This window comes from Stegostoma tigrinum, chromosome 23 (genome assembly GCF_030684315.1).
Source record: "Stegostoma tigrinum isolate sSteTig4 chromosome 23, sSteTig4.hap1, whole genome shotgun sequence".
NCBI classification, from domain to species: domain Eukaryota; kingdom Metazoa; phylum Chordata; class Chondrichthyes; order Orectolobiformes; family Stegostomatidae; genus Stegostoma; species Stegostoma tigrinum.
Genome location: NC_081376.1, coordinates 48895637 through 48910447, shown reverse-complemented (window position 1 = coordinate 48910447; position 14811 = coordinate 48895637). Strand labels below are relative to the sequence as shown.

At 41.8% G+C, this 14811-nt stretch overlaps 1 protein-coding gene across 2 annotated transcripts in view; it reads right to left on the bottom strand.

Annotated features, from left to right (window-relative positions):
* The window catches only part of cfap70 (cilia and flagella associated protein 70), a 91016-nt gene extending 76644 nt beyond the window's left edge, over nt 1-14372 (bottom strand). Inside the window, exons 1-7 of one of the 2 annotated variants that reach the window (XM_048552364.1) lie at nt 14293-14372; nt 12666-12778; nt 9119-9302; nt 7942-8040; nt 7767-7849; nt 6180-6356; nt 2044-2220 (exon numbers count right to left, since the gene is read on the bottom strand). In XM_048552364.1, coding sequence (XP_048408321.1) covers nt 2044-2220; nt 6180-6356; nt 7767-7849; nt 7942-8040; nt 9119-9302; nt 12666-12743 — 798 coding nt within the window. In that variant the 5' untranslated portion in view covers nt 12744-12778; nt 14293-14372. The remainder of the gene's footprint in view (nt 1-2043; nt 2221-6179; nt 6357-7766; nt 7850-7941; nt 8041-9118; nt 9303-12665; nt 12779-14292) is intronic. The other variant, XM_048552363.1, reaches the window with a different exon arrangement.
* Nucleotides 14373-14811: the final 439 nt, after the last annotated feature.

The window sequence follows — 14811 nt, the reverse complement described above, 5'->3', positions numbered from 1 at the left end:
CCACAACCGCCCCAAGAGGATCCCCCTCGTTCTCACACACCACCCTACCAACCTCCGGATACAACGCATTATCCTCCGACACTTCCGCCATTTACAATCCGACCCCACCACCCAAGACATTTTTCCATCCCCTCTCCTGTCTGCTTTCCGGAGAGACCACTCTCTCCGTGACTCCCTTGTTCGCTCCACACTGCCCTCCAACCCCACCACACCCGGCACCTTCCCCTGCAACCGCAGGAAATGCTACACTTGTCCCCACACCTCCTCCCTCACCCCCATCCCAGGCCCCAAGATGACATTCCACATTAAGCTGAGGTTCACCTGCACATCTGCCAATGTGGTATACTGCATCCACTGTACCCGGTGCGGCTTCCTCTACATTGGGGAAACCAAGCGGAGGCTTGGGGACCGCTTTGCAGAACACCTCCGCTCAGTTCGCAACAAACAACTGCACCTCCCAGTCGCAAACCATTTCCACTCCCCCTCCCATTCTCTTGATGACATGTCCATCATGGGCCTCCTGCACTGCCACAATGATGCCACCCGAAGGTTGCAGGAACAGCAACTCATATTCCGCCTGGGAACCCTGCAGCCATATGGTATCAATGTGGACTTCACCAGTTTCAAAATCTCCCCTTCCCCTACTGCATCCCTAAACCAGCCCAGTTCATCCCCTCCCCCCACTGCACCACACAACCAGCCCAGCTCTTCCCCCCCACCCACTGCATCCCAAAACCAGTCCAACCTGTCTCTGCCTCCCTAACCTGTTCTTCCTCTCACCCATCCCTTCCTCCCACCCCAAGCCGCACCCCCAGCTACCTACTAACCTCATCCCACCTCCTTGACCTGTCCGTCTTCCCTGGACTGACCTATCCCCTCCCTACCTCCCCACCTACACTCTCTACACCTATCTTCTTTACTCTCCATCTTCGGTCCGCCTCCCCCTCTCTCCCTATTTATTCCAGTTCCCTCCCCCCATCCCCCTCTCTGATGAAGGGTCTAGGCCCGAAACGTCAGCTTTTGTGCTCCTGAGATGCTGCTTGGCCTGCTGTGTTCATCCAGCCTCACATTTTATTATCTAGGGTGAAACTACTGTTCTTTTGCAACTGCGATTGCAAGAATGTAGTATATGTCAATGTTGTGTTTCTGTATCTGTCAAGAAACCTGAGACAACTGTGCGTGGTTAACAACTTGAACACACATGCTAGTACATCAAAATGTCAGATTTCAAAATATTTTACACCTACTTTGCCTTCAAGAATAACTCTAATGGCCATAATTGTCTTTTTTAACACAACCTCTGCAGTGAGAAATCCCTTTTTACCTCTCTTTTCTGAAGGGTATGCTTGTGTTTTAGGTTATTTAGAGGAATAAATTCATATTATTGACTGTGTATGTCAGCCAGTTATTTCAACTTAATTTTTTTAATTAAAACCTGACAGAGATAAGGTATTAAACTGGCATCTCTCACTGGAAAAATCTATTTTTGTTTTACATTTTTACTCAAATAGTAGAACAACAGTGTACACCTCCTGCCTTGGTCATAACAACATATTGGTATTGAAGATGACAAGGTGCAGAGCTGGATGAACACAGACGCCAAGCAGCATCAGAGGAGCAAGAAGACTGCTGTTTTGGGCCTAGACCCTTCTTCAGAAAGGTTAGCAAAGGTCTTTTCTCTAGGGTAGAAGGCGTTTGCTCCTCTGATTTTGCTCTTCTGATGCTGCTTAGCCTGCTGTGTTCATCCAGCTCTACACCTTGTTATCTCAGGTTCTCCAGCAGTTCTGCAGTTCCTACTATCTCTGAAACAATATTGGTATTGAAGTTCATTCGCTAACTCAGCACCCATTCTGAAAGTTTATTAATGCTCAATTCCTGTATGTTGTTTGTTTTCCTCAGCATTAACTGGTTGTTACAGCCCTCAATTTTGAAATGTTGAAATTATACTTATGATTCCCAAGTCCAAATAGTTTAAGTTACTGCTAAGTAATAGGAGCACCCAGCACTGATCATCAAGAAACACTATTTTCAACTGTGTCCTACCTCTTTGCGATTTAATTCCCCATTCTCATCCTCAAAAGGACTAATCTCTATGAAAGAATCTGGGATATTTTGGGCTCCAATTGCAGTGATGTTGCCTACTGGCCATCTCTTTGGTCTGATGCTGGGCTCCTTTTCCCCTTTCAGAATCCCGTTAGTAAATAACACACGAAATTCCTTCTGAAATGCAATCCAGTTAAGAGTCATGAAATAATGTGAATTGAATAATTGTAAATCAGTCAACAACTTATCAAATTAATGCATGCAGGACACCAAGATTCTAAAACAACGCACTGTAGAATTTCAGGGTCTTTGTGAAAGCCACCAGATAAGTAAATCAAACACAGACTAGAATCATGGAAAAATTACAGCACAGAAGGATAGTATTTAGCCTGTCGTGTTCATGTCAGATTTTTGCAAGAACAGCTCAACTAGCTCCAATCCCTTGTTCATTTGCTGTATAATTATTATTTTTAATCAACCTGTTCAGACAGGTTATGACAAACCAAGGCACTGCAAGTTGTACATAAACATTCTGGCTCAAAGATAGGGACACTACCATTGTACCATGAGAGACTCTCTGCCCGATTTCAAAATGTTGGCCATTCACATCTGAGGCAAATATGATAACCAATAGGCTACAGAAAGAGAGTCTGTTCAATCAGTAGCCTGGGATTTTTCTTTTTCTCCTCAGATCAATATCCATTTCTATTTGAAATTAACACTGCTTGCACCACATGCTAAAATGGTGCATCCAAGTTTCAATCACACTCTGTATACAAGTTATTCCTCATGTTACTTTTGGTTCATTTGCTATTCACCCTAAATCACTGTCTTCTGGATCTCAAGCCTTTTCTATTTTCTATATTTTCTACTCGTCTGAGACCCCTTCTGATTTTGAACACTTGCATCAAATCTTCTCTCAACCTTCTCTTCCCTAAGGTGAACAGCCTCAACTCATTAAGGCAAAACATAAAACATAACATATGTTCTATCAAGACAGATTTCTGTCTGACAACCACCCTATCCAGTGATAACATCACATGCGATCACAACACTTTACATAAAGTCATCACTTTCTCCAGACTGCATGATCCAATAGAATGATTTATTTCTGTGTTTTTTTTTTGTTTTTTCATTTTTTTGAACCAACATACAGCATATATTTGAGGTATTCTCCCATTCCTGTGGTTTGGGCAGATGCTTTAGAAGAGAAAGTGTAGGTAGCTTGGAGACCACAAAATCCTAATTTTTTTCCATCACTCTCTTAGCTTAGTTTCTTTTGTAACTCTACCTTTAATTCTGCTGGTACCCATAAACACTTTTATCCGATTGCGCTGAGGTCATTTTTTCTCATTTTGCGATCTGTCTGGATTACTCCTATCAGGGCGACCACCAGAAATCCTCTCTGCTCAACCTTTTCCTCCAGAATGAATCCCCCAAATCTGCAAGTCTCCAGTTCTCCAATCTTGTAACCCCTGCTGCCAATCTATCGCCCACTCAGCTTGGACGTCTAGCCTGTGTGCATATTTTCCAACTGACTTACCTGCATGTCCCACTTTTTAGTCATCTGACTCTGCTGATCAATAATCTATCTCTGAGCCTACTTGGGGCAAATCATCCCCATGAGATTACTTTTTACATTCTACATGATCAGGACACGTATTGATGTGTATCCCCTGAGCTCTCACATCACACCCTTCTGGTTCTAAACTGTAGAACTCATAGCTATGTGTAGTACATGTTGCTTCATCATAAATATCTTCTCCCGCATTCTCAAAGACCAAAAGTTCAAAACTCATCTATTCTAGGCATGAGGAATGAATCTTTATAGTCTGATTCCTGTAGTTATTCTGGGCTCATTCTGGGAAAGGTGGGCCCTCTACAAACAGGACAGTCTCCACTTGAACCAGAGGGGTACTAATATCCTGGGTGGGAAATTTGCTAGTGCTATTCGGGTGGATTTAAACTAGCTCAGCAGGGTGATGGGAAACTGTGGTGTAGTTCCAGTACACGGGAGGAAGAGAGTAGGGAGGACATGGACAGGATCTCACTGTCACAGGAGTGTGCTGGCAGACAGCAAGCTGGTTTGAAATGCGTCTACTTGAACACCAGGGGTATCCAGAATAAGATAGATGAGCTTGCAGCTTGGATAGGTACCTGGGATTTCAATGTTGTGGCCATTTCGGAGACATGGATAGAGCAAGGTCAGAAATGGATGTTGCAGGTTCCCGGGTTTAGATCTTTCATTAAGATCAGGGAAGGTGATAAAAGAGAGGGAGGTGTGGCTTTGTTAGTCAAGGACAGTATAACGGTGGCTGAAAGAACTTTTGATGAGGACTCGTCTACTGAGGTCAGATACAGGAGAGGAGAGGTAACACTGCTGGGAGTTTTTTATAGGCCCCTGCAAAGTTCCAGGGATGTGGATGTGAGGATCGGCAAAACTATTCTGGGCAGGAGTGAAAGGACTAACATTAACTTCCCTAACATTGGCTGGAAATGCTATAACTCTAGTACGTCGGATGGATCAGCTTTTGTCCAATGTGTGCAGCAGGGTTTCCTGACACAGTGTGTTGAAGGGCCGACAAGAGGGGAGGCCACACTGGATCTGGTACTTGGTAATGAACCAGGCCAGGTGTTTGATTTAGTGCTAAGTCTGCACTTTGGAGAGATTGACCATAATTCAGTTACGTTTAGTTTAGCGGTGGAAAGGGATAGGAACATGCCACAGGGCAAGAGTTATAGATGGGGGAAGGGCAATTATAATGCCATTAGGCAAGACTTAGGAGGCATAGAATGGGGTAGCAAAATGCAGGGGATGGGGACAATCGAAATGTGGAGCTGGTTTAAGGAACAGATATTGCGTGTCCTTGATAGGTATGTCCCTGTCAGGCAGGAGGGCAGTGATAAGGTAAGGGAACCGTGGTTTACTAAAGAAACTGTGTCTCTTGTTAAGCGGAAGAAGGAGGCTTATGTGACGATGAGACAAGATGGTTCAGATGAGGCGATGGAGAGTTACAGATTAGCTAGGAAGGAATTAAAGAGACGGTTAAGAAGAGCAAGGAGGAGACATGAGCAGACATTGGCAAGTAGAATAAAGGAGAACCCTAAAGCTTTCTTTAGGTATGTGAGGAATAAGAAGATGACTAGGGTAGGAATAGGGACAGTCAAAGACAGAAGTGGGAAGTTGTGTGAGAACCCTGTGGAGATCAGAGAGGTGCTAAACGAATATTTCTCATCTGTTTCCACTCAGGAAAAGGAGTATATTGTAGAGGAGAAGACTGAGTTACGGGCTACTAGAATTGAAAGGATTGAGGTTAGTAAGGAGGAGGTCTTATCAATTCTAGAAGGTGTAGAGATAGATAAATATCCTGGGCCAGATGGAATTTTTCTGAGGATTGTCTGGGAAGCTGGGGAGGAGGTGGCGGAGCCTTTGGCCTTGATCTTTGAGTCATCATTGTCTACAGGATGATTTGCGGACATAACTAAAGCACTTCCATTGTCCTCCTGGAATCTCCTGCCACAACTGTGTTCCAAACTGAGCAGTTGCTTCAGGATCCTGCTGAGGCACACGAGCGACATGTTATGCCCAGTGCAGCTGATTTTGAGTGATTACTGTCCCAATGCTGGACAGGTTAGTTGGGGAAAGGAGGTTGTTGTTGAACAGTGTTTATTGCCAATAGATTTAAAGGATCTTGTGAAGGCATCCAGGGCTTTGAAGTGCCCATCGGGTTGGCCAAGTTTCTGACACATATAGAAGCATGAGGGTCAATGCTATCCTGTAAAACATATCCTTACTCCAAAACCAGGGACCATGACATTGATGGTCATAAGTAAAACTCTTATTAAATTCAAAAGAAAGTTCTTTCAAAAATGGCAAGAATATATATAACACACAATAACATAGAGTGGTTAAGGTGTGAATCAATGACACAATTAACGGGCAGCTAGGTGGTATAAGGAAGAAAAGAATAGAAAGATATGTTGATAGGATGGGTGAAGTAAAATGTAAGGATGTTCATGTGGAAGGTAAACCCCAATATGAAAGATCTGAGTGGCCTGTTTCAGTGCTGTTTAGTCAAAGTCAAGAAAGACTGACGTGGCTAGTACATTCCAAAGTAATGGGTCCCTTTACTTACCGAAGTAGCTGTTGGCAGAAACAGAGAAACCATATAGTTAAACTGTGGCCCAGTGAGGGCCCAGATATCAGGTACTGAGTAGGCAGACTCTGTTGTGATCCTGAGAAGATTTGACTGTTCTAACTGGGCATCAGAAAGCAATGGTTCTGGGACGGACACAGCAATATCCACCTGAGACTGGATGACACAAAATTATTATGCTAATCATACTTGTTTTGATTTAACACATATAACAAACTTATTTTTAAAAACAGTTTGATGGTTTCTGACATTCTGGTTTCTAAGCAAAACGTTAAATGATTTGGTTATAGACAGGACAAGTTTTATTTCATTTGTTTCTTCAGTCTCTTAGATCTCCCCTTACCCCAAGTCCCCCTATCACACTCTTCCTATCTTGAACTGAAATGGCAGATAATCTGTTAACAATACTTATTCAATGGCTAATAACATCATAAAGACTGAATGTCCCTTGATTTCAGTTTTTTTTCTTTCTTCTGGAGAATTACCTCACACTCCCTAATAGGGCTAAACCTCTTTGTTCAGACTAGTACTAAGTATTACATTTCAGAAAGTCAGCTGGAGAATTATCATGAGGTGATGGATTAGTGGCATTATCACTAAATTATTAATCCCGAAACTCAGGAAATGCTCTGGTGATCCAGGTTCAAATCCTGCCATGGCAGATGATGGAATCTGAGTTCAATAGAATCTGGAATTACAAATCCAATGTTCACTTTAAAACCATTGCTGAATGTCACAGAAAACACTGTTTACTCGTGCCTTTTAGATAAGGACATACCTGTCCTCACATGGCCTATGTGTGACTCCAAACCCACAGCAATGTGGCTGACTCTTACTTGCCCTCTGGGCAATAAATGCTAGCTTAGCTAGTGACGTCTGCATCCCATGAATGATTAAATATAGGGATATAACATCCTGGGGAGTTTTGACAAGATGGATGAGGAGAGGAGGTGTTCTCCAATGCGACAATCTAAAGTTATGGGTTGCCCACTTAAAACTGAGATTAGGGAAATTCTCTTCCGAAAAAGGTTGTAGAAGCAGAGTCCTTGAATAATTTTAGGGCAGAGGCAGAGGTTGAACAATTGTGTGCATTTGAGGTTACATCAAATCAGCCATGACCTTATTGAACAGAAAAGCAGGTTCAAGAGGTTATATGGCCTAATCTGATTTCTTATAACTGGAGACAATTTTTACAGAGTCCAAAACTCTGTGCTTCCCTCAACAGATACTGCCAGACCTGCCGAGCCTCTCCAGCACTGTTCATTTCATAGAATCCCTACAGGGTGGAAACAGGCCCTTCACCCCAACAAGTCCACACCAACCCTTGGAGCATCCCATCCAGACCCACTCTCCTTTAACCCACATCCCTGAACAGCACAGACAATTTAGCACGGCCAATCCACCTAGCCCGCATATCTTTGGAATGTGGGAGGAAACCAGAACACCCAAGGAAACACATGCAGACACGGGGAGAATGTGCAAACTTAATTGTTAAGTGGATAGAAATAAGTGGAGAGAAATAAGAATGACAAATCATATTAAACTTTGGTCTATGGACACGATTACCTTTATTTCCTCTGATGCAGTTTGCTCCAAACCAGTTCCTGCTAAAGGATGGAGCATCATGGTCTTTGTGAATGCACATTCTCCTAAGGGTAAGAGAACATTCAACATTAACTGTGTGTACCTTGTGTTATCAGTTTCACTGGAAGAATAAGTGGTGTCACACAAGACCACATACCTTGAGCCAGGGGCAAAAGGTCCACTGTGGCTTGGCCGAGGATAACAATCTTCTCATCTTTTTTTTTCTTCTCTTTTGGTAAAACCTCAATTACTGTCACTATAGTTTCATATAAAGAAGAAACATTTAAAAATAAAGTATTAGTAATTATCTCAGCATACTTTGACAACAGAACAGCAAAAAGATAAACGTTCCAAAATGATGAAGCTATCTTTAATCTCTGATATCACCTTCTAGGTTTGGTTTCAATTTTTGTCTGCTTACATTTTTGTGTAGCACCTTGGAACAAACACCATATAAATATATACTGTTGTTAAATAATTTATTGCAAAATATTTGATTCAGGCTGTAAAACAATGGTCCAGATTTTGCAGTTCTACTGATAGCAGAACTCAAGTGTATGTCATCATTAATCTGTTAAATTTACAGCAACTTCTGACAGCTATGCATACACAGTTAAACATGGAAATCAAGATCTTGCTACAAGTGATTCCCAGCTCACCATAGGATGCACTGTTGAAATCCTCACAGATGGAAATCAGTCACAAATTGTTGAATTAACATGAAAATCCACTGATAATCCCACTGTGAGAATCTTTGAAAATGTTATTGTTAATGCAATCTAACTGGGTTTTTAACAAAATACAAAGCCATATCATTGAAGGATAACCTCTCTGACCTTACAAAACCTGCTCAGAACTATTTTAAAAGTGGAAATTTTAAATAAGAGTAGAAAATATTCAAAATTCTTAGCTTCTGGTGAGAGAGAAAGAGAATTAACAATTCAATAACTTTTGATCTGAACAGCTGACAAAGACCCAATATTGTGGTCATGTTCAGAAAACAAAGTCAGTTCTGAATATATAGAGACACTGTGAATATTCTGTAACATAAACTGCATGTTTCCACTTGACCATTAGAAGTCCCTGTTATTGCAGCGGCTAAATCTCTGTCCTCTAGTTTAATGGTACGTTACTATATTCAAGTATTAAATATTCCTTGGTTCAGTTCCATGATAATATTAACTTTAACAGTTTAGCTTTCACTGTTATTATGACATAGCTTGCATCTCTCTTCTTAGAAATATCTTAGTTCTAATGTGTTGCAGTATTATTCATCTACATGCTTATGTATATGAATGCTTGTAATTCAATGATTAGTTAGAGTAGAAACTCACAAATTACGGGTTTGTGCACCAGGTTGTCTAATCCTTGAATCCCATCAAACGTGCAGTCAAAGCTGGTTGTGAAGTTGTACTCTATTTCATTTTCTGACATCTGCAATTTTCCAGAGTCTCCAAGTTGCAAGTTATTATACTCCACACGGACATAAGTAACTGGGCTCTCGCCTTTGCTCCCTTTCTGTAAGGCACATAAAACAGACTAGACATGACTTTTTTCTTATAATTTTTTTCATATAAAACCTGCATTTATATAGCACTTTACACAATGTTACGATCCCAACTAATGATGATGCTCGACAACTCAGATCACAAAGTGAAACTTGCCTTCATAGTTTTGTTACTGTGATAATTAGTTACTGACATATTCACATGAGCTGCCAGTGTTCTTTTAACACAAGAATAAGGACATTAGTTTACTAGCTCAGTCATTCAGATCACTGGTTTGTGATGCAGAATAACACCAACAGCATGGATTCAGTTCCCACACCTGTTGAGGTTACCATGAAGATTCGACTTTCTCAACCTCACCCCGCACCCGAGGCATGGTGATCCTCAGGTTAAACTGGCCACCAATCGTCTCTCTAATGGGAGTATGGCCCTACAGTCCACTGGGGCCATGGTGACTTTGTCTTTATTATACAAAAGAAATACATTTTCAAAAACATGATATATGTAGATTGTTACGGATCAGACCAGGCCCCCGAATATATTTTAAGAAGGTAGCCTAGACCCTAACTTTTTCTTATTTTTAAAGGCAATTATAAAGAATCTGTTCCCAATGGATGCACTGGTTAAACTACTCAACATTGAGCAAAACACAATTTATTTAAACACTGTCGTTAAAATACAACCAAAGAAAGCGGAAGTTAGAATAACTTAACTCTCTTGGAAAACTTACTGGAATAGTAGGTACAGTAAGTATTACTAATTAACTATTCCAACACAGTAGCATCCCATAAGCACAGCCCTTGGCAAAAAGGATGATTCTCACATGCAGGAGGAAAAATCATCAAGAGAAAATTCAGTGACTATAGCAGCCAGAAGACATTCACCAAAGTTTCCAACTCTTTTGAGACTTCAAGAGATTCTGATTTTACTGAAAAAACAAAACCCAGAAATCTCGATCTGTGAGAGCTGGCTACACCCATTAAGGCTGTTAAAAAAGCCTGAGGCCTCTCAAGCTGTTTACTCAAGAGGTATTCAATGGCTACTTCAACTTCTCATCAAAAAAGAAGACAAAATAACCTAGTAAAGTGACAGCATTGCTACAAGACACTTTGAAATAATTTAATGAAAATTTCAAAAAGAAAAATTCAACCCTTTTCTCAATTATATCCCTTACCTATATTCAATCCTAGTGAAGTATCATTCTGATCTTAACTCAACTCTTTCCAGGTTTGATACCTACAGACTTCTTTCTAATTTCAATGACCTCTTTTCAGTTTTGCTAACTTGAAAACTTCTACATAAGTTTTCACAACTTGGAGACTCATTAAACTAACCTGTCCTTCTATTGATAAGAAACAATTCTGAACTGAAACCTCTGAACTCAAACTTCTTGTGGCCTCTGACCATTTGTCTGTCTGTATGCATAGAATTCAGCATAGGGCACACTTTATCAATTAAATCCATAGGCAGCTTGCTGAGCAGTGAACTTGAGTTGCATGATTTCTTGGAAATTATGTTTTTTTCACTGTTTCAAATGACTTTCTGATCTCTTTATAAAAGGTTACCTTTACAGAACTGAAAGCACAAATCAATTTTACTTCTACTTTAAAATCCAAATTTCCAAAATGAAAAAAAGCGTATTGTAAACCCTTATCATGAAGACCACCAACATCTCAGAGTGCTTTGCAAACAATTAAGCAGTTTTGAAGTGTAATTGTTGTGTGGGATAAACAGCAGCCAACATGTGCACATTAAGCCCACAGAAACAACAATGTGGTCATGACCAGGTTTTTTGCACCGTAATAAACATTGTTCAGGATACCAAGAATAACTCTCTTGTTCTTCTTTAAAATAATGCAATGGGATTTTTAAACCCACCTTGCCAGCAAATGGAGCTTTGATTTAAGAATTCAAAATGCACCTTCAATGATACAGCATCACCCCTAACTTTGTGTTCAAATTCTGCAGTGAGACCGAAACTCGGAAGCAAGAGTCCTACTCACTAAGCTACAACTTGAAACATCGTGTTGCATTCAAAGCTTTTGTGCAAGTGTTAACTGAGAAGTCTTGTGCCAACTCTCATGAGGCAAAATGAATTACAGCAGCTGGTTTCAGTACACTCATGTGTATTCCAACTTTGTTATCCACTAAGCTACATCATAGTGTCATACAGAACAGAAACAGACCAAGTTTCCCAATGTAAACCATTCCCATTTGCCTGCATTTAGCCTATATTCCTCTAAACCTTTCCTATTCATGTACCTGTCCGAATCTCCTTTAAATGTTCTAACTGTAACTGCAACTACCACTTCCTCTTGCAGTTCATTCCACATATGAACCTTGCTCTGTGTGAAAAAGTTGCCCCTCAGGACTCTTGTAAATCTTCCTCTTCTCACCTTAAAATTATGCCCTGTAGAAGGGTCACTGGAACCAAAATGTTCACTCTGATTTCTCTCCACAAATGCTGCCAGACCTGCTGAGAATTTCCAGCAATTTCTGCTTTTGTTTAAACTATGCCATCTAGATTTGAACTCCCCTAACCCTACAGAAAAGATCTTCACTATCAAGCCACCACACATTGCACCATATCAGTAGTTAACAAAATAGGAAACTAACAAGGCAGTTAAATAAGAGGGATGATGCTGCAGCACCAAAATGTATGAGCATAAGTTTTTTTTAATCCCAAAACAAAGGATCTTATGACTATATTCAATTATTTTCCAGTCATTGAGTCCATGTTTTCATCCTTGGCACTGTGTAGATGCAACAAGGAGAGAAATGGACTAATTAACTCTTGGGATACACGAACACGCATTTCACCAGTGCTTGGATGAGTTCTCTATATAGCTGTTGAAGCAGGGGGTGGTTTTGGCAAAGAAATCATGTGCATCAGCTGTGATGGTATTTTCAACTTTGAGTCAGACGTTTATAAGCTCAGATCTCACTCCATGAGATGAGTATAAAATGAATCTCTAACACTCCTGTGCAATATTGAGGGATTACTGCATTATCACTGTGTTTTGCATGAAACATTCATTCAATCTCTATCTGCCCTCTTGAGGATCCCCTAGCACTATTTTGAACCAACGTTACACAAATTGTTTGGTTATTATCACATTGCTGTTTGTGGGGCATCCTGTGTGCAAATTAGCTGCTGTGTTTCCTACATAACAGCAATGGAGCACTTCATTAACTGTAATGTTCTTTGGAACACCATGTGTTTGTCAGAGGGGCACTGCAAATGCAAGGCCTTTCTTTTGCAGAATCAACTCACAAAGGCAGTCACCTTTTGTTTAAGTTATGTATGTGCTACATGTAGAAAAGCCTTAAATGTCCCAATTATACAAGCTCTGAGAAGAGTGAAGATACATACCAAATTTCTGGCCCTTAGTACTGTGATCTGCACAGGCACTGGACTGCGTGTCTTGAAGTCGACTACAGGGTTCTCCATATGTATACCCACCTATGGGACTATATCAACAGTCTCTTTTATGGTAAAGCACAAAGCAGAAAAATAAAGATCACCAACAGCAGATACAGATTTCAAATGTACACACTAATTTATAACGAATGTGCTTACAACAAAAATATTCAATATTATTGCACAATGGGTTAACCCAACATACAGTTCTTCAATGATAATGGGAACTGCAGATGCTGGAAAATCCAAGATAACAAAGTGTGGAGCTGGATGAACACAGCAGGCCAAGCAGCATCTCAGGAGCACAAAAGCTGACTTTTCGGGCCTAGACCCTTCATGATCCTCTCTGATGAAGGGTCTAGGCCCGAAACGTCAGCTTTTGTGCTCCTGAGATGCTGCTTGGCCTGCTGTGTTCATTGAGCTCCACACTTTGTTGTACAGTTCTTCAACCTAGGTTTGAATCTAATCCGAAACAACTGATTAAATTGTCATCTCTCTCCAAACGTACATTGGTTTTATTCCTAACAACACCACAGAATTTGGTATTATGTTAATTCTAAGGAACCATATATGTTATTTCAGTTCCTCTCTGATGAAGGGTCTAGGCCCGAAACGTCAGCTTTTGTGCTCCTGAGATGCTGCTTGGCCTGCTGTGTTCATCCAGCTTCACACTTTGTTATCATTACTTCATTTGTCTTTTTTTGTACTTTTTCATTGGATGTGGGAATTACTGGCAATTCCCAATTGTTCTTGCACCATGTGGATTATGATTTAAGGGTCAGCTATATTGTCTGGAGGCTTAATTAGGCTAAGTAAAAAGGATGGCAGATTTTGTCCTAAAGGACATGAGTGAATCAGATAGGCTTTTATGATAGTCAGCAATGTTTCCATGGTCACCAGCTTCATATTCCAAACATTTATCAAGTAATGGAATTTAAATTCCACCACCTTGATGGAATTCGAACTCAGGTCCTAATCCCTCACTTGAGCCGTTGGATTACTAGCCCAGTGTCATTCTCATTCTGTCGCCACATCCCTATCTGATGTCGTTCAATGCATGATAAAAATTAGAGGACATTATATAAAAACAGCGTACTGAGATACATGTAAAAAAGTAGAGATCAACTTATTCGACAGACCATGCATTGCCTCATCTTTCTGTGTTCAGTGCTAACAGTGAGTGCAACAAAGGGTTGTGTTGGGGAGGAGAAGGAAAGAGGGAAGGGTCGGGGAAGGTTGGAGGTATGGGAGGTTGGGAGGAGGGGTGGTGGCTTGATAAAAGATCCCTTTGACTGACCCCCACCCTCCCTAAATGTGGTTCCAACACCGAGGCTGTCAGTCTCTCTACCCACACATAGCTCAGGCAATGCTCCATTTACCCCTTTCACTCTCACCCTGTGGTTTGCTCTCCCCCTCCCGGATGCTCTCACCCTTCACCCCATTCCCATCCTCTACACTTCACCGCCCCACTGGGGCACTCAACCTCTCCACCTCCTCATCCTCCACGGAGTCACCCACTCTCCCAAGTCCCGTCCTCCTCACCACCCCCCCACCCTCATGGTGCTCCCATCCCTCTCACCCTCCAGGTGGAACCAGGTCTCGGGCTTGGCGTCGGGTTGTTGCCATGGGAACGCACCGGGCCGAGGCTCGAGCCACTCAGAGAAAGGGAAGGCACCTCAGCCAATAGGGTGGCGCGAAGCGTCAGACCAATGGGTTGCAGGGAATTGGCAGATGCATCCAATGGAATAGAACACTGGGCCAGGGCCAATAGGATTGAGGAAAATATGCAGCTGCAGACAATGGGAAGGGTGCCGGGTCCGGGCCAATGGAAGGGAGGGAAATGGCAGTCGCAGCCAATGGAATAGAGGAACGGGCTAGAGCCGGTATGATGGGGCATGTGGAGGCCACAGACTATGCAAGGGGAGCCAGGCTCAACCAATGGGATGGAGAAGGGCGGGTCTAGACCGACGGGTTGTTGGGGCAGGTGCAGCCAATGGAATGGAGCTACTAGCAACGATGTAGTAGTGTGGGCGGAGTGCGCAGCCGCTGTGTAGCCGGCAGTGCACGTGGAGCTGGGAAAGTAAGGCAGGAGAGAAAC